This window comes from Bombina bombina, chromosome 5, assembly GCF_027579735.1.
Source record: "Bombina bombina isolate aBomBom1 chromosome 5, aBomBom1.pri, whole genome shotgun sequence".
Classification (NCBI taxonomy): Eukaryota; Metazoa; Chordata; class Amphibia; order Anura; family Bombinatoridae; genus Bombina; species Bombina bombina.
In genome coordinates, this window is record NC_069503.1 from 185,892,003 (window position 1) to 185,919,027 (window position 27,025).

General features: G+C 41.0%; 1 protein-coding gene across 2 annotated transcripts in view; it reads right to left on the reverse strand.

The window, feature by feature from the left end:
* Window positions 1-1,254: 1,254 nt before the first annotated feature.
* Window positions 1,255-27,025, reverse strand: part of PAXIP1 (PAX interacting protein 1) — a 348,897-nt gene continuing 323,126 nt past the window's right edge. For both annotated transcript variants that reach the window (XM_053713809.1, XM_053713808.1), the window contains exons 18-21: window positions 20,227-20,361; window positions 2,239-2,314; window positions 2,096-2,160; window positions 1,255-1,724 (exon numbers count right to left, since the gene is read on the reverse strand). In XM_053713809.1, coding sequence (XP_053569784.1) covers window positions 1,713-1,724; window positions 2,096-2,160; window positions 2,239-2,314; window positions 20,227-20,361 — 288 coding nt within the window. In that variant the 3' untranslated portion in view covers window positions 1,255-1,712. The remainder of the gene's footprint in view (window positions 1,725-2,095; window positions 2,161-2,238; window positions 2,315-20,226; window positions 20,362-27,025) is intronic.

Below are 27,025 nucleotides of genomic sequence, written 5' to 3' on the forward strand. Positions count from 1 at the left end.
TTGGGATTTACCTCTCGAAATCGTAGATATATGCTCCCTTATTCTTGTCTTTATGTCCCTTGAGGTGAGACCAATGTATTGAACTTTGCATGTTTGACATGTGAGCATATATATAACACGCTCTGTCGTACAGTTCATACAAGTATTAATCTGGAAAACCTATCCTGTCACATGGGACTTGAATGACTTAGTTTTTTCTAGATACTCGCAGGGCTTACATTTTTTGTGGCCACAATTGTACATGCCTCTGCTGGTCAACCAAGTACCACTGGGTTTAATTTGGGACTTCAGTTCTGTTGGAGACAATAGTGACCCCAGGGTGGGACATTTTCTTGAACTGCACCTAACTCCCTTTTTAACGACATTCACCAATTTGTCGTCTGCTGCCAAAATGGGGAAATGCTTCCTTATTATATTGGCAATTTCAGGGAACTGTGCACTATAACTGGTAACAAATGTTAACCCTTTGAAATTGCCCTGTTGTTTTCTATTTCCTCTAAGAAAAGTGTCTCGTCTTTGGTTTCACTTGCATTCTTGCCCTCATTATTTTCTGTGTATACCCTCTCATTTTTAACCTTTGTTCAAGGGCTACTGCTTCTTGGTGGAAATCTCCATCATTCAAGCAATTCCTCTTTAGGCGAATGAATTCGCCTTTGGCTACTGCCGCTGCTGTGTGTCTTGGATGACAGCTACTGAAATGTAGCAGTTTGTTTCCACTGATCGTTTTTTTGTATACTTTGTTAATAACTTGTTTACCAGTTATCCCTTTTAAGATAAGATCCAGATAGTTAATTTTACTGGAATTACATTCAAAAGTAAAACTCATGCCCACATTGTTGTCGTTGAGGGTTTCTATAAATCTTGGAATATCTAATGGGTCCCCTTTCCATATAAATAGGAGATCGTCAATGTATCTTCCATACAAGACGATTCTATCCTTATAGGTATTTCTATCTCCAAAGATGTGGAAAAATTCCCATTAGCCAATCACAGACTTATATACACCGAACTCTTGCACATGCTCAGTAGGAGCTGGTGTTTCAGAAATACTCAATTTATAAAGACTGTGCAAAAATTGAAGTAAATTGAGAAGTTTCTTAAAATTGCAAGCAATATCTGAATCATGGAAGTTTAAATGTCTGAGTTACCCCCCCACAGGAGACACTTGGTATGAATTTATATATTAACTAAATATGCCAAATTAACAAAAAACACATTTTGTAAAACACATACAAGGAAAACCCACAAACAACATAGAGCCAAAGTATATTTATTTTAACCTTTGGAAATATCAATATAAAAATGAACTTTAGATTTACAAATACAAAATAATACAAAATGTTTATTCTATTTTCATTATTTAACAAAAGATTTGCCCACCCCACAAAATACTTTAAGTACCTTCATTATTTTACATTTCCGCAATAAAAAAAAAAAAAGCTTCTTTAAACCTCTTGTGGGCTCATACAACCATACTATGATACAGAACATAATAATTTATGTTTTTTTTTATTTTATTTTTTAAACAAAGTACACATCCTAAAAAAAGATGTACATAATTCTTTCATTTCCCTGATTACTGCTGTGCCTTTGACAGGAAAATTGATTAAAATAAAAAAATTCAGCAAGAACAGCAGTTCCATTTATCTTCTAGTTGATTGGCTAAACAATGTGCTTCAAGGTCTGGGAAGTAATAGGGTTTTGATAACCCTTCATGTAAATTTATATGTGGGCAAGTTAAGGAAATTCACTTGAGGAACAAAAAATGCAATTATTGGTTAACACAAGTTAGCGAGGTTGCGATATCTGAAGTTAACGCACAAGGAACTTTCACTCTTGCGTTAACCTTTTATTTTCAACTAGTATTATGTAAAATCTTATCTACTTAGCATATTTTACTTAAAAACAAAACAAAAACCCAAAAATGTGTTACATTTCAGGGCAGTAAACCCCCTTCCTCAACTAAGGGAAGGGTTATTGGCCTGAAACATCACATGATGACTGAATTTATGATAATTGTAAAGATTTTCATTTATATTTTTAGCTAAAATAAAAACAGATTGACATTCTTTTGTATGAAACTTTCAAAAAAAGGATATGAATCATAATCCAAAGATTGTGTGAGCACGCCAGTCAGAATAAATTCTGCATTATGGACATCTGTTAGGAGAGAAAAATAAAATTTAACATGATATTGGCAAAAGAACAGGATAAATCAACCTTTGAAGTATATCTTACCTATACTACTTGCAAAATATTCTCGGCACAGGTGAAGATCATTTTCACAAGATATCAAGATTATTTCCGCTAAACTCTAGGGGTATAAAAATAAATAAATCATATTTTGCAGAGAAATATCAAGTCACACTCTTACCCCAGATTGCTAAATTCACTATTTATATGGAACAGTTAAGTCAAAATGAAACTTTCATAATTCAGATAGAGCATGAATGTTAAACAACTTTCAAGTTTTTTTTTTTTTTGAGTTTATTTTTTATTAAGTTTTTGAAAAAGTAAGAAAAAGAAATTAAGCAAAATACAGTAATAAGAACATGATGAAGAAAGAACATAAAATTACAAGTTATTCATAGTAATGGTTTACCCTCTATCATTCTAAAACAGGTAGAGATGAATTCAGTTAGCACATAATTGTGTATTAGAGTTCAGGAACCAAACCCACATGCATAAATCTATTTATATATTCAAGGATTTGGGTCAACGTAAGGAAAGCGGTAGATTAGTGTCTACAAAATATAAATTATGCTACCTGATAATTTCATTTCCATCGTGGGGAGGAGAGTCCACGGCTTCATTCATTACTTGTGGAAATAAGAACCTGGCCACCAGGAGGAGGCAAAGACACCCCAGCCAAAGGCGTAAATACCTCCCCCACTTCCCTCATCCCCCAGTCATTCTGCCGAGGGAACAAGGAACAGTAGGAGAAATATCAGGGTAGAAATGGTGCCAGAAGAACAAACTAAATTTAGGTCCGCCCACCGGAGCAACGGTGGGAGCAGTGGACTCTCCTCCCCACAATGGAAATGAAATTATCAGGTAAGCATAATTTATATTTTCCATCTAAAGGGGAGGATAGTCCATGGCTTCATTCATTACTTGTGGGAACAAATACCCAAGCTCTAGAGGACACTGAATGAAAACTGGAGGGCAAAAGGCGGACCCTAATCTGAGGACACCACAGCCTTTAAAACCTCTCTCCCAAAAACAGCTTCCGCTGAAGCAAAAACATAAAATTTTTAAAATTTTGTAAAGGTATGTAAGGAGGACCAGGTAGCCGCCTTACAAATCTGCTCCATAGAAGCCTCATTCTTGAAGGCCCATGAAGAAGCCACAGCTTTAGTAGAATGAGCCGTGATCCTCTGAGGAGGCTTATGTCCCGCTGTCTCGTAGGCCAAGCGAATCATGCTCCTCAACCAAAAGGACAAAGAAGTTGCAGAGGCTTTCTGCCCCTTGCGCTTCCATGAATACACAATAAAAAGCGATGTAGTCTGTCTGAAAGATAGAACTTCAAAGCTCGAACCACATCCAAATTATGAAGTAACCTCTCCTTAGAAGAAGAGGGGTTAGGATACAAAGAAGGAACAATGATTTCCTAAATGATGTTACGGTTAGACACAACTTTGGGAAGAAATCCCAAACCAGTGTGAAGAACAGCCTTATCAGCATGAAAAACCAGATAAGGAGGCTCACATTGCAAGGCCACTAACTCAGATACTCTGTGTGCCGATGCAATAGCCAATAGAAAAAGAACCTTCCAAGAAAGAATCTTAATGTCAACAGAGTGCATAGGTTAAAACGGAACCCTCTGCAACACCTTCAGAACAAAGTTCAAGCTCCAAGGAGGAGCGGACTGTCTAAAAACAGGCCTGATTCTAGACAAAGCCTGAACAAAAGACTGAACATCAGGAAGCTCAGCGAGCCTCTTGTGTAAAAGAACAGACAATGCCGAAATCTGTCCCTTCAAGGAACTGGCGGCAAGCCCCTTCTCCAGTCCATCCTGGAGAAAGGACAGAATCCTGGATACCTTAACCTTGTGCCAAAGATATCCATGCTTCTCACACCAGGACAAGTCCTCCACACCTTATGATAGATGCGACGAGTGACTGGTTTCCTGGCCTGAACGAGAATATCAATCACTCTCTCAGAAAACCCTATCTTGGCCAAGACTAAGCGTTCAATCTCCAATCTCCAAGCAGTCAGCCTCAGAGAATCCAGATTTTGATGTTGAAAAGGACCCTGTGCCAACAGATCCCTGCGACAGAGTAACCTCCATGGAGGAGACAACGACATCCCTACCAGATCCGCAAACCATGTCCTCCGCGGCCACAATGGAGCAATCAGAATAGCCAAAGCTTGCTCCTGCGATGGAACCTGGCGAATGGAATGATATCGATGCTGGATACCATGAGCCCGATCACCTCCATACTCTGCGCTACAGAGGGACTGGAGTAGTACTGAAGGGCAAGACAGGCAGACACAATCTTCCTGCGTCGCTGATCTGTGAGAAATATTCACAGAATCTATTATCATTCCCAGGAACTCCACCCCCCGAGTGATCCTCTGCGAGACTGAACAAAGGCGCCTGTACTAGTATATCTTCCAGATAGGGCGCCACAGCAATGCCTCTGGATCTGGCTACTGCAAGCAGCGCCCCCAGAACCTTTGTGAAGACTATCGGGGCCGTCGCCAGACCACAGGGAAGGGCCACAAACTGGAAATGTTGATCCAAAAACGCAAATCTCAGAAACCTGAAGTGATCCCTGTGGATCGGCACATGAAGGTAGCCATCCAAGTCTATTGTCGTCATGAACTGCCCCTCTTGAACTAGGGGCAGAAAAGATCTGGTCGTTTCCATTTTGAACAATGGAACAGCCAGAGACTTGTTTAAACATTTTAGGTCTAGAATCGGGAGGAACGTGCCCTCCTTCTTTGGGACCACAAAAAGGTTTGAATAGTATCCTAGACGCCTTTCTGCTGGGGGTACTGGTACAATAACTCCAGGAGAAAAGAGATCCCTCACACAGTCTAGAAAGGCTTCTCTATTTTCTGGTCTGGAAGACAGATTTGACAGAAGGAATCTGCCCCTGGGCGGACGAGTTCTGAACCCTATCCTGTATCCTGCAACCAGGCCTCTGAAAAGAGAGATAATCTGCCCCCTACTTGGTTCATGCCGACTTTTTGTCGGCGGGCTTCATATTCTGCTTGGACTTGATCCAAGACTGAGCTGGCTTCCAAGCAGTCTTGGACTGATCCGCTTTCGTGGCGGGCTGCTGGCATGGGGCCTTATCCGCACTAAAGGGACGAAAAGTAGATCCCTTAGGTTTAACCTTCTTATCCTGCGGTAGGAAAGCACACTTGCCTCCCGTCACCGTGGATATGATCAAATCCAATCCTGTACCGAACAGGATCTTTCCCTGAAATGGAAGGGATAACAGTCTGGACTTAGAGGTCATGTCTGCAGACCACAACTTTAGCCACAGAGCCCTGCGGGTTAGTAGAGAAAACCCTGAAGTTCTTAATTCTCTCCTGTATTTCGTCGAGGGGAGTCTCCCTCTCGACCATATCAGACAGAGATTCGCACCAATATGTCGCAGTTCCAGCAATTGCAGCTGCCGGCTGAAAAACAAACCCTGTGTGTTGAAACATCTTTCTTAACATGTTTTCTAACTTTTTATCCATGCGCTCTTTGAACGACGAACTATCCTCAAGAGGAATCCTCGTTTGCTTGGCGAGCGTAGAGAAAGCACCATCCACCTTAGGGACGGTCCTCCACAGCTCGAGCTGAGAGTCTGGGATGGGGAACAGTTTCTTAAAGGAAGGAAGAGGAGAAAAGGAAGAACCTAATCTCTTCCATTCATTCCTAATAATATTAGCCATCTTAACAGGAACAGGGAAGGTCTGAGGTATGACCCTGTCCTCATACACTTTATCAAGCTTAGGAATCTAAGGTTCCCCCAGTAGTTTCGGTTCGGAAACCTCGAGAGTAGCAAGCACCTGCTTCAGCAGAAAGTGCAAATTTTCCATCCTAAACCTAATGCAAGGCTCCTCTGCAGACGGAGCTTTAGATGACATGGAATCCAACCCAGAAGGAACTTCCTCTGAAGAGTCTGAGTCGTCCTCGTCAGCGGATAACCTTTCCGAGATATCCATAGGAGTATATGACTCCTGGGCCGGATCACCACATTTTACCCTACACTTGCGCTTAGCAGAACTTGGTAAGGCACTAATCACCTTTGAGACCGCCGTTTGTAGTTGATCCGAAAAGTCTGGTAACCAACATATTTCCCCCCAAGGAGAGAGAGACATGCCCTGGGGCGCTGCATGTGTACCCAGAGATGAATGTAGGGGACGCACCCCATGGGACGGGGAGCCCTCAGAGGTGGACGGCTCAGTAGTACTAGACATTCTCTTCTTTCGAGAAGACCTTATCAAGGCAAGGGGAACATAGTTAAGCAGGCAGATCTACTGGAACCTCCTCATAATAAACAAACAGAGGTACTAGACTTAGTTAAAGAGGGAGTACCCTCTAACTCGTCATAGTCCTCCATAGCTTGTGGCTTTGATACGGACTAGTATAAAATATAAACATTCGCACATTTATAAACCTCCAATGGTCAGGGCACTCACCACCTCCTAGGACCCGAACCACAGAAACCACTACGTCTCCATCAGTCCAGCAAGGAAGTAGATTAGGCCACACCCGGACAGCAGGATTGCATCGCAGGACCGCCCCTGCACTAGGGAGAAAACGTGCCAAAAACAGCCGCTCAATACTGCCGGAAGGAAACTAAAGTTCACCCATTGCCAGAGCCTCATCTCACACATCGTAGCAATGACAAACAATATTATGTATAAACCCCCCATGTTCAATAATCCCCTTACTACGGATGTTAACCCTTGATTCTATAAAGGCATCACACTGTGACCCTGTCTTCTGCATTATCATTATGTATATAAAAATGAAACAATCTTACCAGAATCTACGCCATGGAACAGGAACATGGCCTCTCAAGTGTGACAGTGTAGTAGCATCGCTCCTGACATGGACTTGAGTATAGGAAGCAGGCAGCGAAACTTGTCAACGCTGATTGCTTATGGAGCTGTTAATATGAGTCAGGATGGTTTTGCAGAAAGACTCTCCCTGCATCTCTGGTCTCTAACCTTCACCCAAGCTCTCACTGAGAGGCTGACAGGACTACTTAAAACTTCAGTCCCATTTCAATGAGTACTACCCTCCATAAGAGACTACTCCAAATCTTCCGACACTTCTCTGCCAACCTCTTGTGACAAAAGGCAAAGAATGACTGGGGGATGAGGTTAGTGGGGGAGGTATTTAAGTCTTTGGCTGGGGTGTCTTTGCCTTCTCCTGGTGACAAGGTTCTTATTCCCACAAGTAATGAATGAAGCCGTGGAATCTCCTCCCCTTTAGATGGAAATCTAATTTACTTTTATTATCCTATTTGCTTTGCTCTCTTGGTATTCTATGTTGAAGAGAAAATCTAGGTAGGTTGAAAAGAGCTCAGGAGTGTGCACGTGTCTTTAGCAATCTATGGCAGCAGTGTTTGCAACTATGATATTTAAAAGAATCTGGTGAAAAACATTCAGATTGAAGGTGGTGTACATAAGACACAATGTTGTGAAAGATGATTTTGGACTCTGTGGGTGAATTATTTTAATCCTCTTATATACATATTTCTCATCAATAAAAAATAGCTAAGTGTTTAAAAAAAATTTTTTTTTACATAAACAAAATAATAAAATAAAAAATCTATGTTAAATACAAACAGAAATAATTAAATATAAATGATGTATTTAACAAATTTGTAATGGTAGTTACATTAGTTCGTAGGATTAGTATCCATGATTAAATTTCTGTGCAATTGCAGTGATACAGACGATTCACAGGTGAAGTGTGCAAATCTGGAGGCCGCTCCACTTAGGGAAACGATGCAGATTCCCCTGGATAGATTAAAAAGAAAAGGGGCGCCTCATAGTGAACTCCATATGGAACATAGATAATAAACATTGAAATAAAAAAACTTTGATACTTTAGAAGTATCCAGTAAGCTGACAACTGTGAGCGTTAGTCTGCCTGTTTGCACTCCGCTAACCCCCGATGCCATCACAAATTGTGAGTTTTATTTTACTGTTTATTATCTATGTTCCATATGGAGTTCACTATGAGGCGCCCCTTTTCTTTTTAAACTTTGCAACTATATGTTACCTAGGATTACTCTTTAAGAAAGGATACAAAGAGAACTACCCAACATTGATAATAGAAATAAAATTGGAAAGTTGTTTAAAACTTCATGAACTATCCTATTCAATTAAGTAAGTTTGACTTTTACTGTCCCTTTAATATTATATAAGTATAGCTCTCACCTCTTTAACATTACTATTCATAAATTACTCTATTTAAATAAAGCATTAAAACAAATTTAATTGTACAAAATGTACAAGATTGTCAATACCAGATTCTCCGAGACCAATGTAGACAACCTTTGATTTAAGGGAATTAAAAAATAAAAATAAAGATTTTCTCTGCCATATAGCACCATTCTTTTTGTATTAAAAGCATTTTAATTCTTAGTTGACGGCTGAAACTACAACCAAGTCAAAAGGAAGTCTACTTGATTTTTTTACTGTTTTAAAAGATAAATAATGCCTTTACCCATTCCCCAGCTTTGCAAAACAATTGAGATAAGGTGGCAGTCTGCAGAGGCTTAGATACAAGGTAATCACAGAGGTAAAAAGTATATCAATATAACCGTGTTGATTATGCAAAACTGGGGAATGTGCAATATCTACATTATCTACATTATTATACAATAGCAATTTTAAAGTAGACTGTCCCTTTAACAGAACAGGATTTGTGCCATAATATTTAAACTCTTTACTACTTTCTCCTGTAGTTAATAGTCATGGATTTTATTTTCCAATCTTTAGTTAAATGAGCATCTCCCATTACACTCTTACTCCTGGGAATTACCTTTCCTGCCCCTAGGAGGCGGCAAAGATTCCCAAACCCTAAGAGCTCTATATAACCCCTCCAACCTCTATGGTAGTTGGTCTGACGTATAGCAAAGCAAAAAAATAAATAGAGGAAAAAAAGGAGCAGAGGAAAAAAAGGAGCAGAGAAAAAAAGATGCCACGATATATAAAAAAAAGAATCACCAAAGAACAAGATGGGGTCTCGTGGTCTCTTACCACCGTGAAATAAATCAATTTATCAGTTAAGCAAATTATGTTTTTTTTCCATAAAGGTGGTAAGAGTCCATGATCCATTACTCCTGGGAACCAATACCAAAGCTATGGAGAGTCCACAAGTAATAAAAAGATAGGGTGGGATAAAAAAAAAATTTCCATAAGGAAACTAAATCCACAAGCCCTAAAAGAAACTACATATACATATTTTGTTCCCATGCACTTAAAAACCGCAAACAGAAGAAGCTGTCTCAGAAGAAGTGAAAACATCAAAATGGTAGAATTTAGGGAAAGTATGCAAAGAATACCAAGTAGCTGCCTTGCAAATTTTGTCAACAGAAGCTTCATTCTTAAAAGCCCAAGAAGTAGCCACTGATCTAGTAGAATGAGCATTAATCCGATTAGGAGGGGACTGACACGCCTTCAAGTTAGCTTCACGAATAAAAAGATTTAACCAAGAAGCCAAAGATACAGCAGAAGCTTTCAGACTTCGGTTAGAACCAGAAAAAAATAAACTATGTTTGTCTGAAATCCTTAGAAACATCAACATAATACTTCAAGGCTCAAACTAAATCAAAATAGAGAAGAAGCCTCTCCGAAAAATTCTTAGAATTAGGACACAGAGGAGGAACAATAATTTCCCTGCCTAAAGGACAACACCTTTGAAAGAAAAACAAATTTGGTTCTTAAAACTGCCTTATCCTGATGAAAAATCACATATGGAGAATCACAAAAAGGAGCAAATTGCTCAGAAACTTTTCTAGCAGAGGAAATAGCCAGAAGAAACAACACTTTTCAGGAAAGAAACTTAATGTCCACCTTATGCATAGACTCAAATAGAGGAGGAGCCTGCAAAACTTTCAACACCAGATTCAGGTTCCAAAAGGACCATTTGCTTCAAAATCTAGATGTGTTTCATGCCTTGAAATTTTACCTTCAGGCTACTAACACCATGGTGTTTTATTTCCCTACAGCAAGGAATGAAGTCGTGGTCTCTCCCTGCCTTATGGAAAGAAAAAAAAAAAAGTTTACCAGCGCAATCAGACAAGTGCAAAAATGAAAATCCTAGCAGTTTTCGCTTTAGCGGAAACACAAAATACTGCTCCACTTAATCTGACCCTAAGACAGGTATCACATAAGTAAGAAGGAGGGAAAACACCTCAGCCTGTTTTACACTAAACACACAGCTGGATAATAAATAGATTTATATTTCCAAAAAAAAAATGCAACTGATATAACCCCAGGTATATATATATGGCTATTTTTAGTCCTGAACATCTTGTTGCAGGCCTGTGACTGTTGTGAAACTTTTAACTTTTGTGATGAATACATTTTGAACTTTTTAAACAAATTTCTCAAGTCCTCTTTCTGGAGTAGCGGGATTACAGAGTGTGTTTAAAATATATATATATATATATATATATATATATATATATATATATATATATATATATATATATATATATATATATATATATATATATATATAAATAAAACACGGAAGCGAACTGCACTCTCATACCGGACCGGGTACACATTCCATGACCCTGAAACATGCTCAGCCCTGGGTGCCACAGGCACTCACAGGAAGCTGTGCTGTCCCAATAGCCACAAGCAGTTAACCCCAGACAGGTCTGGGTGCAAGAACTATAGGGAAAATTACAAAACAAATTAATACAACACACAATCTTAGCTGAGAGCTTGTAAGTGAGTGCTGGGTTTTCTCTGTGTGTTGTATTAATTTGTTTTATAATTTTCCCTATGGTTCTTGCACCCAGACCTGTCTGGGGTTAACTGCTTGTGGCTATGGGGACAGCACAGCTTCCGGTGAGTGCCAGTGGCACCCAGGGCTGAGCATGTTGCAGGGTCACGGGATGTGTACCCGGTCCGGTATGAGAGTGCAGTTCCCTTCCGTGTTTTGTATATGTCTAGGGTGATTACATATTCCTGTGCACCCTTCCCTTGTTTTCAGTTTGTTTGGATTTGAAAGCTTGCATTGTGTGGCTGTTTCAGGGTCTCAGGTATTGGAAAGGATCCTTGACGTGGTACCTGAGCTTGTCCCATTTGGCCAGATGCGGTGACTAACCTTTCCATTTTTGCTTTTAAATCTTAGCTGAGAGCTTGTAAGTGAGTGCTGGGTTTTCTCTGTGTGTTGTATTAATTTGTTTTGTAATTTTCCCTATGGTTCTTGCACCCAGACCTGTCTGGGGTTAACTGCTTGTGGCTCTGGGGACAGCACAGCTTCCTGTGAGTGCCAGTGGCACCCAGGGCTGAGCATGTTGCAGGGTCATGGGATGTGTACCCGGTCCGGTATGAGAGTGTAGTTCCCTTCCGTGTTTTGTAAATGTCTAGGGTGATTACATATTCCTGTGCACCCTTCCTTTGTTTTCAGTTTGTTTGGATTTGAAAGCTTGCATTGTGTGGCTGTTTTAGGGTCTTAGGTATTGGAAAGGACCTTGACGTGGTACCTGAGCTTGTCCCATTTGGCCAGATGCGGTGACTAACCTTTCCATTTTTGCTTTTAAATCTTAGCTAAGAGCTTGTGAGTGAGTGCTGGGTTTTCTCTGTGTGTTAACTAAATATATATATATATATATCGAGCAACAAGATCTAGCAGCCACTTCCCTATTATCTTCCTGCCCAGCTGCTTGAGGATTTTGCCCTCCCTTCTGGAACGGTTAATCTTCTGTTGGGGAGGTGAGGACTATACCTGCAAGAAAAGAACGATTGGGTGCCTGAGGGAAACGGAGCTAAGATCTACAGTGGCTATATGCCACAAGGTGCTTTATCCATACCTCATAAGAGCTGAGGTTGTTACACGTGAGTGTTCATTTGGCTACACTGTTTTGAATCACTTTCAAGTTATCTGATATACTACACTAGGAAGGACTTTTTTGCTGAGCGCCCTTCCCTCTTCTGTTTTAGATTTTCCTTTGGAGGATCTCCCTTGTCGAAGCGGAGTCCTTCGGTTCACCTGGGATTAGGCTGCGAGTGAAAAATCCTTCTGTTGGTCTCCTCTCTCTACACGTGACTAAACTAAGGGGAGACCTGTACTCACAGGACAGTATTAGTATTTAAAAGTGGGAATTCTATATTTAATAGCGCTGTATTTACTTTGTTTTGGAATATATATATATATATATACACACACACATATATATATATATATATATATATATATATATATATACACACATATACACACACACATACAGTGTCTCACAAAAGTGATTACACCCCTCACATTTTTGTAAATATTTTATTATATCTTTTCTTGTGACAACACTGAAGAAATGAGACTTTGCTGCAATGTAAAGTAGTGAGTGTGCATCCTGTATAACAATGCAAATTTGCTGTCCTCTCAAAATAACTCAACATATTAATATCTAAACCGTTGGCAACAAAAGTGAGTACACCCCCCTAAGTGGAAATTTCCAAATTGGGCCCAAATTGTCAATATTTTATATGGCCACCATTATTTTCCAGCACTGCCTTAACCCTCTTGGGCATGGAGTTCACCAGAGCATCACAGGTTGCCACTTGAATCCTCCTCCACGACGACATCACGGAGCTGGTGGATGTTAGAGACCTTGCGCTCCTCCACCTTCTGTTTGAGGATGCGCCACAGATGCTCAATATGGTTTAGGTCTGGAGACATGCTTGGCCAGTCCATTACCTTTACACCCTCAGCTTCTTTAGCAAGGCAGTGGTCGTCTTGGAGGTGTGTTTGGGTTTTTTATCATGTTGAAATACTGCCCTGCGGCCCAGTCTCTGAAGGGAGGGGATCATGCTCTGATTCAGTATGTAACAGTACATGTTGGCATTCATGGTTCCCTCTATGAACTGTAGCTACCCAGTGCCGGCAGCACTCATGCAGGCCCAGGACATGACAATCCCACCACCATGCTTGACTGTAGGCAAGACACACTTGTCTTTGTACTCCTCAGCTGGTTGCCGCCACACACGCTTGACACCATCTGAACCAAATAAATTTATCTTGGTTTCATCGGACCACAGGCCATGGTTCCAGTAATCAATTTCCTTAGGCCTAGATTTGGAGTTTGGCGGTAGCCGTGAAAACCAGCGATAGAGGCTCCTAACGCTGGTTTTAGGCTACCGCCGGTATTTGGAGTCAGTCAGGAAAGGGTCTAACGCTCACTTTTCAGCCGCGACTTTTCCATACCGCAGATCCCCTTACATCAATTGCGTATCCTATCTTTTCAATGGGATCTTTCTAACTCCGGTATTTAGAGTCGTGTCTGAAGTGAGCGTTAGAAATCTAACGACAAAACTCCAGCCGCAGAAAAAAGTCAGTAGTTAAGAGCTTTCTGGGCTAACGCCGGTTTATAAAGCTCTTAACTACTGTGCTCTAAAGTACACTAACACCCATAAACTACCTATGCACCCCTAAACCGAGGTCCCCCCACATCGCCGCCACTCGATTATTATTTTTTTAACCCCTAATCTGCCGACCGCCACCTACGTTATACTTATGTACCCCTAATCTGCTGCTTCCAACACCGCTGACCCCTATATTATATTTATTAACCCCTAACCTGCCCCCCACAACGTCGCCGCCAGCTACCTACAATAATTAACCCCTAATCTGCCGACCGCAAAGAGCCGCCACCTACATTATAGCTATGTACCCCTAATCTGCTAACACCGCCGACCCCTATATTATATTTATTAACCCCTAAACTGCCCCCCTCAACGTCGCCTCCACCTGCCTACACTTATTAACCCCTAATCTGCCGAGCGGATCTCACCGCTACTATAATAAAGTTATTAACCCCTAATCCGCCTCAATAACCCTATAATAAATAGTATTAACCCCTAATCTGCCCTCCCTAACATCGCCGACACCTAACTTCAATTATTAACCCCTAATCTGCCGACCGAATCTCGCCGCTATTCTAATAAATGGATTAACCCCTAAAGCTAAGTCTAACCCTAACACTAACACCCCCCTAAATTAAATATAATTTAAATCTAACGAAATTAATTAACTCTTATTAAATAAATTATTCCTATTTAAAGCTAAATACTTACCTGTAAAATAAATCCTAATATAGCTACAATATAAATTATAATTATATTATAGCTATTTTAGGATTAATATTTATTTTACAGGTAACTTTGTATTTATTTTAACCAGGTACAATTGCTATTAAATAGTTAAGAACTATTTAATAGCTATAATAGTTAAAATAATTACAAAATTACCTGTAAAATAAATCCTATCCTAAGTTACAATTAAACCCAACACTACACTATCAATAAATTAATTAAATAAACTACCTACAATTACCTACAATTAAACCTAACACTACACTATCAATAAATTAATTAAATACAATATCTACAAATAAATACAATGAAATAAACTAACTAAAGTACAAAAATTAAAAAAAAACTAAGTTACAAAAAATAAAAAATATTCACAAACATCAGAAAAATATTACAACAATTTTAAACTAATTACACCTACTCTAAGCCCCCTAATAAAATAACAAAGACCCCCAAAATAAAAAAATGCCCTACCCTATTCTAAATTACTAAAGTTCAAAGCTCTTTTACCTTACCAGCCCTGAACAGGGCCCTTTGCGGGGCATGCCCCAAAGAATTCAGCTCTTTTGCCTGTAAAAAAAAACATACAATACCCCCCCCCAACATTACAACCCACCACCCACATACCCCTAATCTAACCCAAACCCCCCTTAAATAAACCTAACACTAAGCTCCTGAAGATCTTCCTACCTTGTCTTCACCATGCCAGGTATCACCGATCGTTCCAGGCTCCGAAATCTTCATCTAAGCCCAAGCGGGGGCTAGACATCCATCATCAGACGGCTGAAGAAGTCCAGAAGAGGGTCCAAAGTCTTCATCCTATCCGGGAAGAAGAGTAGATCCGGACCGGCAACCATCTTCTTCCAAGCGGCATCTTCTATATTCATCCGATGAGGACCGGCTCCATCGTGAAGACCTCCAGCGCGGACCCATCTTCTTCCGGCGACGTCCAACTGAAGAATGACGGTTCCTTTAAGGGACGTCATCCAAGATGGCGTCCCTCGAATTCCGATTGGCTGATAGGATTCTATCAGCCAATCGGAATTAAGGTAGGAAAATTCTGATTGGCTGATGGAATCAGCCAATCAGAATCAAGTTCAATCCGATTGGCTGATCCGATCAGCCAATCAGATTGAGCTCGCATTCTATTGGCTGTTCCGATCAGCCAATAGAATGCGAGCTCAATCTGATTGGCTGATTGGATCAGCCAATCGGATTGAACTTGATTCTGATTGGCTGATTCCATCAGCCAATCAGAATTTTCCTACCTTAATTCCGATTGGCTGATAGAATCCTATCAGCCAATCGGAATTCGAGGGATGCCATCTTGGATGACGTCCCTTAAAGGAACCGTCATTCTTCAGTTGGACGTCGCCGGAAGAAGATGGGTCCGCGCTGGAGGTCTTCACGATGGAGCCGGTCCTCATCGGATGAAGATAGAAGATGCCGCTTGGAAGAAGATGGTTGCCGGTCCGGATCTACTCTTCTTCCCGGATAGGATGAAGACTTTGGACCCTCTTCTGGACTTCTTCAGCCGTCGGATGATGGATGTCTAGCCCCCGCTTGGGCTTGGATGAAGATTTAGGAGCCAGGACGGATCGGTGTACTCGGTGAGGTGAAGATAAGGTAGGAATATCTTCAGGGGCTTAGTGTTAGGTTTATTTAAGGGGGGTTTGGGTTAGATTAGGGGTATGTGGGTGGTGGGTTGTAATGTTGGGGGGGGGGGGTATTGTATGTGGTTTTTTTACAGGCAAAAAAGCTGAATTCTTTGGGGCATGCCCCGCAAAGGGCCCTGTTCAGGGCTGGTAAGGAAAAAGAGCTTTGAACTTTTGTAATTTAGAATAGGGTAGGGCTTTTTTTTTATTTTGGGGGTCTTTGTTATTTTATTAGGGGGCTTAGAGTAGGTGTAATTAGTTTAAAATTGTTGTAATATTTTTCTAATGTTTGTAAATATTTTTTTATTTTTTGTAACTTAGTTCTTTTTTATTTTTTGTACTTTAGTTAGTTTATTTCATTGTAGTTATTTGTAGATATTGTGTTTAATTCATTTATAGATAGTGTAGTGTTAGGTTTAATTGTAGGTAATTGTAGGTATTTTATTTAATTTATTTATTGATAGTGTAGTGTTAGGTTTAATTGTAACTTAGGTTAGGATTTATTTTACAGGTAAATTTGTAATTATTTTAACTATTTTAGCTATTAAATAGTTCTTAACTATTTAATAGCTATTGTACCTGGTTAAAATAAATACAAAGTTACCTGTAAAATAAATATAAATCCTAAAATAGCTATAATATAATTATAATTTATATTGTAGCTATATTAGGATTTATTTTACAGGTAAGTATTTAGCATTAAATAGGAATAATTTATTTAATAAGAGTTAATTAATTTCGTTAGATTTAAATTATATTTAACTTAGGGGGGTGTTAGAGTTAGGGTTAGACTTAGCTTTAGGGGTTAATACATTTATTAGAATAGCGGTGAGCTCCAGTCGGCAGATTAGGGGTTAATGTTTGAAGTTAGGTGTCAGCGATGTTAGGGAGGGCAGATTAGGGGTTAATACTATTTATTATAGGGTTAGTGAGGCGGATTAGGGGTTAATAACTTTATTATAATAGCGGTGCGGTCCGCTCGGCAGATTAGGGGTTAATAAGTGTAGGCAGGTGGAGGCGACGTTGTGGGGGGCAGATTAGGGGTTAATAAATATAATATAGGGGTCGGCGGTGTTAGGGGCAGCAGATTAGGGGTACATAGGGATAATGTAAGTAGCAGCGGTTTACGGAGCGGCAGATTAGGGGTTAAAAATAATATGCAGGGGTCAGCGATAGCGGGGGCGGCAGAATAGAGGTTAATAAGTGTAAGGTTAGGGGTGTTTAGACTCGGGGTACATGTTAGGTGCAGACGTAGGAAGTGTTTCCCCATAGGAAACAATGGGGCTGCGTTAGGAGCTGAACGCGGCTTTTTTGCAGGTGTTAGGTTTTTTTTCAGCTCAAACAGCCCCATTGTTTCCTATGGGGGAATCGTGCACGAGCACGTTTTTGAAGCTGGCCGCTTCCGTAAGCAACTCTGGTATCGAGAGTTGAAGTTGCGTTAAATATGCTCTACGCTCCTTTTTTGGAGCCTAACGCAGCCATTCTGTGAACTCTCAATACCAGAGTTATTTAAAAGGTGCGGCCAGAAAAAAGCCAGCGTTAGCTACGCGGGTCGTAACCGACAAAACTCTAAATCTAGCCGTTAGTCTGCTTGTCTTCAGCAAACTGTTTGCAGGCTTTCCTGTGCATAATCTTTAGAAGAGGCTTCCTTCTGGGACGACAGCCATGCAGACCAATTTGATGCAGTGTGCGGCGTTTGGTCTGAGCACTGACAGGCTGACCCCCCACCCATTTAACCTCTGCAGCAATGCTAGCAGTACTCATAAGTCTATTTCCTAAAGACAACCTCTGGATATGACGCTGAGAACGTGCACAACTTCTTTGGCCGACCATGGCGAGGCCTGTTCCGAGTGGATCCTGTCCTCTGAAACCCCTGTATGGTCATGCCCACCGTGCTGCAGCTCAGTTTCAGGGTCTTGGCAATCTTCTTATAGCCTAGGCAATCTTTATGTAAAGCAACAATTCTTTTTTTCAGATTTTCAGAGAGTTCTTTGCCATGAGGTGCCATGTTGAACTTCCAGTGACCAGTATGAGAGAGTGATATCACCAAATTTAACACACATGCTCTCCATTCACACCTGAGACCTTGTAACACTAACGAGTCACATGACACCGGGGAGGGAAAATGGCTATTTGGGCCCAATTTGGACATTTCCACTAAGGGGTGTACTCACTTTTGTTGCCAACGGTTTAGATATTAATGGCTGTGTGTTGAGTTATTTTGAGGGGACAGGCTGTACACTCACTACTTTACATTGTAGCAAAGTGTAATTATAATAAAATATTTTCAAAAATGGGAGGGGTGTACTCACTTTTGTGAGATAAAATATATATATATATATATATAAAATTGTCAAAAACTGGTTTATATAAGTGTTACAAATTTAAAAAATAAAGAGCACTTGCCTATAACACATTCCTACTATGCCTGATAGCAGGAAACCAGTCCTGTAGTGAAAACATAGCAGAAGACACAATATAGGAGTTAACTGTAGTCCCAATAGGATGAGGCAAGAGACAAGTCCCTGTGACATCCTTGGGAGGATAGTGACTTAAATTCTTATGGTAAAGAAAAAAAAGGGCACACCGTGAACTCCTTCAACTTCCCTCTTGACAAAGACTGCAGGCTGAGGGGAAATGGGCCTCAACTCAGTCTGAGAACCCCTCTCAATGAAGGCAATGATAAGACTAACTACCATAGAGGTGGGAGGGGTTATATAGAGATCTTGGGGTTTGTGAATCTTTGCCTCCTCCTAGTGGCACATATTTGGTGTATTGTCACATAGCCAAAGAGTATGGTATATAAAGATAAAAAATAAAAAGGTATATTTTGGCTGGTAATAATATCCTAAAGTTCCTTGATGGCACTGGCTGGATTACTCACAATAGAGAGTTTGTCGGCATACATTATACATTAAACAACTAAATACAAAGTTACTTAAGTCCTTCATCGGCAGTTCTGTTTCTGAAAACCCGTTGGTTGAAAAGGTACACAAGACTTAAAGGGACACTAAGTCTAACATTTTTCTATTATGATTCAGGTAAAGAATACAATTTTAAACAACATTCCAATTCACTTTTTTTTTTTACCTAATTTGCTTCATTTTTTAGATATTCTTTGTTGAAGAAATAGCAATACACATGGGTGAGCCATTCACACAAGGCATCAATGTGCAGCCACCAATCAGCAGCTACTGAGCCTATCTAGATATGCTTTTCAGCAAAGAATATCAAGATAATAAAGCAAATTAGATAACAGAAGTAAATTAGTTGTTTAAAATTGCATGCTCTTTCTAAATCATGAAATAAAAAATGTGGGTTTCATGGCCCTTTAAAGTGAAGGTCAATGTTGACGAATAAGTGACCGTTTTTAATAATCCTATTAAAAACAAGGGCACTTTAATTAATTCATCAAAATTAAAGTGAATGTCAATTTTGATGCTAAAGTGCCGGTTTTTTAAAATTCGATTAAAAACAAGGGCACTTTAATTCATCAAAACATACATTTCACTCCTGTTGTGAAATTTTTTTTTACCTTTTAATCTTGAAAGCAGCTCCAGCTTCCTCCGGTCGTTGCAAGCCATTTCCGACGTCAGAAATGATGGATAGGGCATCCTCCAATCACGGCTTCCCCCCGGGGGAATCAGTGTCTGATTCAACGCCGTGATTGGAGGAAGCCGGATTCCTCATTTTAGACCCAGGAAGAGGCTTTGCGATGGGTGGAGGAAGCTGGAGCGGCTGTCAAGTTTAAAAGGTAAGTTTTTTTTTCTCAACAGTAGTGAAATGTAAATTTTGCTGAATTAAAGTGCCCCTGTTTTTAATCAAATTTATAAAAACTGGGCACTTAAACATCAAAATTGACATTCACATTTCAAGCGTTTTCTTCAAAAACTTACCTTTTAATCCTGTAAGATGCTCCATCGATTCCCCCGGCCGTCGGAAGCCTCTGCTTACAACAGAAATTACAAATCCGGCTTCCTCCAATCACGGCGTGATTGGATGAAGCCGGATTCGTCATTTTGGACCCGCGAAGAGGACTTGCGACGGGCGGAGGAAGTGCTGCAGCAGCTCTGAGGATTAAAAGGTAAGTTTTTGAAAACACTTGAAAAGTCAATTTTGATGAATTAAAGTACCCTTGTTTTTAATAGGATTATTAAAAAAACAGCACTAATTCGTCAAAATTGACCTTCACTTTAAGTTGGCCATATCAACATGCAAAGAAAACATAATAAGTAATAGAGTAACTTTTAAATGTAAATTGCACACTATGTATACACACCTTGTTTTGCTTATGCTCCATAATTTTGCGAAAAGACGGCTGTTTAGTCAAGACTTTCCCACCAGCACATTCCACTATGGCTTTCATTGTTGAGAGGCTTGGGCAGATTCCAGGAGTAATGTAAAAATATTTCCCCTATGAAAAGGAAATCAATACATTGTAAGTTATGTGGACATTTATGAACCTAATACATTTTACCATAGTAAGTAGAGCCTTTGACTGTGACTAAATAAAGAAATCATTTAATCAAGGAAAGAAATGTCATTTTTTTAACACTATACACACAAATACAAGTTATGTACACTTTAGATTACTCAAGTTATGAAGCAAAAGACAGACAATTGTAACTTTTAAAACTGTACAGATTTAAAAGGGACAGCAAACACTGTGTAATCACAAAACATTTCTGTTGAGCTGCTTTAGAACACATCAGTCAAGCCTCAACATAAGGTTACTAATGTAAGGTTACTATAAAGCAAAATGATTGAGATAGAGCATACAATTTTAAACAACTTTGCAATTTACTGATATTATAAAGCTTGCTACATTTTATTGGTGGATCTAGAGTTAACTTTGGGGATAGATCCATATAATCTCCATTCCACTGACTGAGCATTCACAACTGCAGGGCTCTCAGATGAAATCGAGCAAATGGGACGATGTCCATGGCTGCCATCATCAGACCAATTACTTCAATACATTGGGCGACTGGAGGGGCAAGACATCTCCTGCAGGGATCGACAAGACGAAAGGAGCTTTGCTGTTCTGGTCTCTGTCAGAAAGATCTTCATCAGAACAGAATCTATGATCGTCCCTAGGAAAACTACCCTTATCGCCGGAACCAGGGAACTGTTTTCCAAATTCACTTTCCACCTGTGTGACTGGAGAAAGGACAATAACAACATCTCCGTGTGAGATGCTGCTTGTGGAAAGGAAGGGAACTGAATCAGAATGTTATCCAGGTAGGGAGCCACTGCAATCCCCCTAGCCCGGACCACCGCTAGGAGGGCTCCTAGAACCTTTGAGAATATCCTGGGAGCCGTAGACAGGCCAAATGGTAAGGCCACAAACGGAAAGTGTTGGTCTAGAAAGGCAAAGCTCAGGAACTTGTGATGATCCCTGTGGATAGGGACATGCAAGTATGCATCCTTTAGGTCTAGGGCCGTCATGAACTGACCTTCTTGGATCAATGGGAGAATTGTACGAATGCTTTACATCTTGAAGGATTGGACCCTGAGGAACTTGTTGAGACATTTTAAGTCTAGAATTGGACGGAAAGCCCCCTCTTTTTTGGGAACCACAAAGAGGTTTGAGTAAAACCCCAGACCCTGTACCTGCTTGGAACAGGTACAATCACTCCCAGGGACGAAAGATCTTAGATGCACTTTAAGAACAACTCTCTCTCTGGTCTGCAGATAATCTGGAAAGGTGAAACCTGCTCTTGGGAGGACAACTTTTGAACTCCAACCTGTAGCCCTGAGAAACAATTTCCACAGCCCAAGGGTCTGGAACGTCTCTTATCCAGACCTGAGCGAGTCTGCCCCCTACCTGATCCAAGCCTGGATCGGGGGTAACCCCTTAATGCAGACTTAGAGTTGGCCACAGGCTTCTTGGCCTGCTTCCCCTTACTCCAAGACTGATTTGGTTTCCAGGATGGCTTGTTATTGTCCTGTGTGGACGAGGATGGTTTTCCTCTAAAATTCCAAAAGGAACGAAAATTACTCTGACTTTCTTTTGGTTTGTTCCTCTTATCCTGGGGCAGAAAGAACCCCTTTCCACCTGTAATGTCGGAAATGATTTCCGCCAAACACGGTCCAAATAAGGTCTTCCCCTTGTAAGGAAGTGCCATCAGCTTTACCTTAGACGAAACATTGGCTGACCAAGACTTCAACCATAAGGCCCTTCTGGTTAAAACTTCAAAGCTGGAAGCTTTAGCTCCCAGTCTAAGGACAGCGTCTGCAATATAGGAATTGGCTAACTTGAGAGCTCTGATCCTGTCCTCAACCTCGTCTAAAGGCGTCTCTTCCTGGAGAGAGTGTGACAAGGCCTCAAACTAATATGAATCTGCAGTAGTCACCGTGGCAATACATACTACTGGCTGCAATTGGAGACCAAGATGTACATAAATCTTTTTCAGATAAGCCTCCATCTTTTTATCCATAGGATCTTTGAAAGAGGTTTAGTAGTTCTCTTGGCCAGGGTAGAAATAGCTCATTCTACCTTGGGTACCGAAGACCAAGACTCCTTGATAGATGACTCTACCGGAAACATTTTCCTAAACACCGGTGACGGTGTAAAAACCACTCCTGGCTTCTCCCACTCCTGGGCTATGATTTCCTTAGCCCTATCTGGTACTGGGAAAACCTCAGAAGAAGAAGGAACATCAAAAAAAATATTCGGTTTACTAGACTTCTTAGGCGTAACTACTGCCTGAGTCTCAGAGTCATCCAAGGTAGCTAAAAATTCCTTTAACAGTAATCAAAGGTGTTCAAGCTTAAATCTGAAGGCAGATCCTTCACCATCAGAAAAAGGCATTATACTGTCCGAATCTGAGATTTCACCCTCTGAATGAGAGTCCTCCTCATCTTCAGATCTTAAGAGGAACCTGAGGCTCAGTGCCAGGGACAGATACCGTATTATCTGAATTCTTAGACTTTCTCTTGCGCTTCCCTGTAAATCTGGGAAACTCGGCTAAAGCTGCAGATACCGCTGAGGATACCTGTGCAGCAATCTCTGCCTTTAAAAATGCTCCACTGGGAGTTAGTGAGGAACCGCAGGACACAGTGTTAGACACTACAGAGGCTTGGGCCAAAATAGGGAATGGCCCTGGTAACACCTGGACAGAATCCTCCTGAGACATTAGGCTCCACATTAAAAAAACATAATTTATGCTTACCTGATAAATTTATTTCTCTTGTAGTGTAGTCAGTCCACGGGTCATCCATTACTTATGGAATATATCTCTTCCTAACAGGAAGCTGCAAGAGGATCACCCAGCAGAGCTGCTATATAGCTCCTCCCCTCACATGTCATATTCAGTCATTCGACCAAAGCAGACGAGAAAGGAGAAACCATAGGGTGCAGTGGTGACTGGAGTTTAATTAAAATTTAGGTCTGCCTTAAAGACAGGGCGGGCCGTGGACTGACTACACTACAAGAGAAATAAATTTATCAGGTAAGCATAAATTATGTTTTCTCTTGTTAAGTGTAGTCAGTCCACGGGGCATCCATTACTTATGGAATACAAATACCAAAGCTAAAGTACACGGATGAAGGGAGGGACAAGGCAGGAACATTAAACAGAAGGAACCACTGCAGCAGTGAGAGAGAAACGAAACTGTCACAATTAAAACAAGCAACTGCCAAGTGGAAAAATAATGCCCAAATATTTATTCACTCAGTACCTCAGAAAATGCAAACGATTCTACATTCCAGCAAAAACGTTTAACATGATAAATACCTATTAAAAAGTTTAAAGTACTTTTAACAGAGTAATTCCGGTGAAATACCATCCCCAGAATACTGAAGTGTAGAGTATACATATATGTCATTATAACGGTATGGCAGGATTTTCTCATCAATTCCATTCAGAAAATAAAAACTGCTACATACCTCAATGCAGATTCATCTGCCCGCTGTCCCCTGATCTGAAGCTTTTACCTCCCTCAGATGGCCGAGAAACAGCAATATGATCTTAACTACTCCGGTTAAAATCATAGTAAAAACTCTGGTAGATTCTTCTTCAAACTCTGCCAGAGAAGTAATAACACGCTCCGGTGCTATTGTAAAATAACAAACTTTTGATTGAAGTTATAAAAACTAAGTATAATCACCATAGTCCTCTCACACATCCTATCTAGTCGTTGGGTGCAAGAGAATGACTGGGAGTGACGTAGAGGGGAGGAGCTATATGCAGCTCTGCTGGGTGAATCCTCTTGCATTTCCTGTTGGGGAGGAGTTATATCCCAGAAGTAATGATGACCCGTGGACTGATCACACATAACAGAAGAAATAGCCTCCGAAGAAGCAAAAGTGTCAAATTTATAAAATTTTGAAAAGGTGTGAAGCGAAGACCAAGTCGCAGCCTTGCAAATCTGTTCAACAGAGGCCTCATTTTTAAAGGCCCAGGTGGAAGCCACAGCTCTAGTAGAATGAGCTGTAATCCTTTCAGGAGGCTGCTGTCCAGCAGTCTCATAGGCTAAACGTATTATGCTACGAAGCCAAAAAGAGAGAGAGGTAGCCGAAGCCTTTTGACCTCTTCTCTGTCCAGAGTAAACGACAAACAGGGAAGAAGTTTGACGAAAATCTTTAGTTGCCTGCAAATAGAACTTCAGGGCACGGACTACGTCCAAATTATGCAAAAGTCGTTCCTTCTTTGAAGAAGGGTTAGGACACAGTGATGGAACAACAATCTCTTGATTGATATTCCTGTTAGTAACTACCTTAGGTAAGAACCCAGGTTTAGTACGCAGAACTACCTTGTCTGAATGAAAAATCAGATAAGGAGAATCACAATGTAAGGCAGATAACTCAGAGACTCTTCGAGCCGAGGAAATAGCCATCAAAAACAAAACCTTCCAGGATAACAGCTTGATATCAATGGAATGAAGGGGTTCAAATGGAACGCCTTGAAGAACATTAAGAACTAAGTTTAAGCTCCACGGCGGAGCAACAGTCTTAAACACAGGCTTAATCCTAGTTAAAGCCTGACAAAAAGCCTGAACGTCTGGAACTTCAGCCAGACGTTTGTGTAGAAGAATAGACAGAGCAGAAATCTGTCCCTTTAACGAACTAGCAGATAAGCCCTTTTCTAAACCCTCTTGTAGAAAGGACAATATCCTAGGAATCCTAACCTTACTCCATGAGTAACTCTTGGATTCGCACCAATATAAATATTTACGCCATATCTTATGGTAAATTTTTCTGGTAACAGGCTTCCTAGCCTGTATTAAGGTATCAATAACCGACTCAGAGAAGCCACGCTTTGATAGAATCAAGCGTTCAATCTCCATGCAGTCAGCCTCAGAGAAATTAGATTTGGATGTTTGAAAGGACCCTGAATTAGAAGGTCCTGTCTCAGAGGCAGAGACCACGGTGGACAGGACGACATGTCCACTAGGTCTGCATACCAGGTCCTGCGTGGCCACGCAGGCGCTATCAGAATCACCAAAGCTCTCTCCTGTTTGATCTTGGCAATCAAACGAGGAAGCATCGGGAATGGTGGAAACACATAAGCCATGTTGAAGACCCAAGGGGCTGTCAGAGCATCTATCAGCACCGCTCCCGGGTCCCTGGACCTGGATCCGTAACAAGGAAGATTGGCGTTCTGGCGAGACGCCATGAGATCCAGATCTGGTTTGCCCCAACGAAGAATCAGTTGAGCAAAGACCTCTGGATGAAGTTCCCACTCCCCCGGATGAAAAGTCTGGCGACTTAGAAAATCCGCCTCCCAGTTCTCTACGCCTGGGATGTAAATCGCTGACAGGTGGCAAGAGTGAGACTCTGCCCAGCGAATTATCTTTGAGACTTCCAACATCGCTAGGGAAGTTCTGGTTCCCCCTTGATGGTTGATGTAAGCCACAGTCATGATGTTGTCCGACTGAAATCTGATGAACCTCAGAGTTGCTAACTGAGGCCAAGCTAGGAGAGCATTGAATATTGCTCTTAATTCCAGAATATTTATTGGGAGGAGTTTCTCCTCCTGAGTCCATAATCCCTGAGCTTTCAGGGAGTTCCAGACTGCGCCCCAGCCTAGAAGGCTGGCGTCTGTTGTTACAATCGTCCAATCTGGCCTGCGAAAGGTCATCCCCTTGGACAGATGTGGCCGAGAGAGCCACCATAGAAGAGAATCTCTGGTCTCTTGATCAAGACTTAGTAGGGGGGACAAATCTGAGTAATCCCCGTTCCACTGACTTAGCATGCACAATTGCAGTGGTCTGAGATGCAGGCGCGCAAATGGTACTATGTCCATTGCCGCTACCATTAAGCCGATTACTTCCATGCACTGAGCATGGAATGAAGGACACGGCAAGCATTTAGAAGTTTTGATAACCTGGCCTCTGTCAGGTAAATTTTCATCTCTACAGAATCTATAAGAGTCCCTAGAAAGGGAACTCTTGTAAGTGGTAATAGAGAACTCTTTTCCACGTTCACCTTCCACCCATGCGACCTCAGAAATGCCAGAACTATCTCTGTATGAGACTTGGCAGTTTGAAAACTTGACACTTGTATCAGAATGTCGTCTAGGTACGGAGTCACCGCTATGCCTCGCGGTCTTAGTACCGCCAGAAGTGAGCCCAGAACTTTTGCAAAGATTCTTGGAGCCGTAGCTAATCCGAAGGGAAGAGCTACAAACTGGTAATGCCTGTCTAGGAAAGCAAATCTTAGGTACCGATAATGATCCTTGTGAATCGGTATGTGAAGGTAGGCATCCTTTAAATCCACTGTGGTCATGTACTGACCCTCTTGGATCATGGGAAGGATGGTTCGAATAGTTTCCATTTTGAATGATGGAACTCTTAGAAATTTGTTTAGGATTTTTAAGTCCAAGATTGGTCTGAAGGTTCCCTCTTTCTTGGGAACCACAAATAGATTTGAATAGAATCCCTGCCCGTGTTCCGTCCGCGGAACTGGGTGGATCACCCCCATTAGTAAAAGGTCTTGTACACAGCGTAGAAAAGCCTCTTTCTTTATTTGGTTTGCTGATAACCTTGAAAGATGAAATCTCCCTCGTGGAGGAGAAGGTTTGAAGTCCAGGAGATATCCCTGAGATATGATCTCCAACGCCCAGGGATCCTGG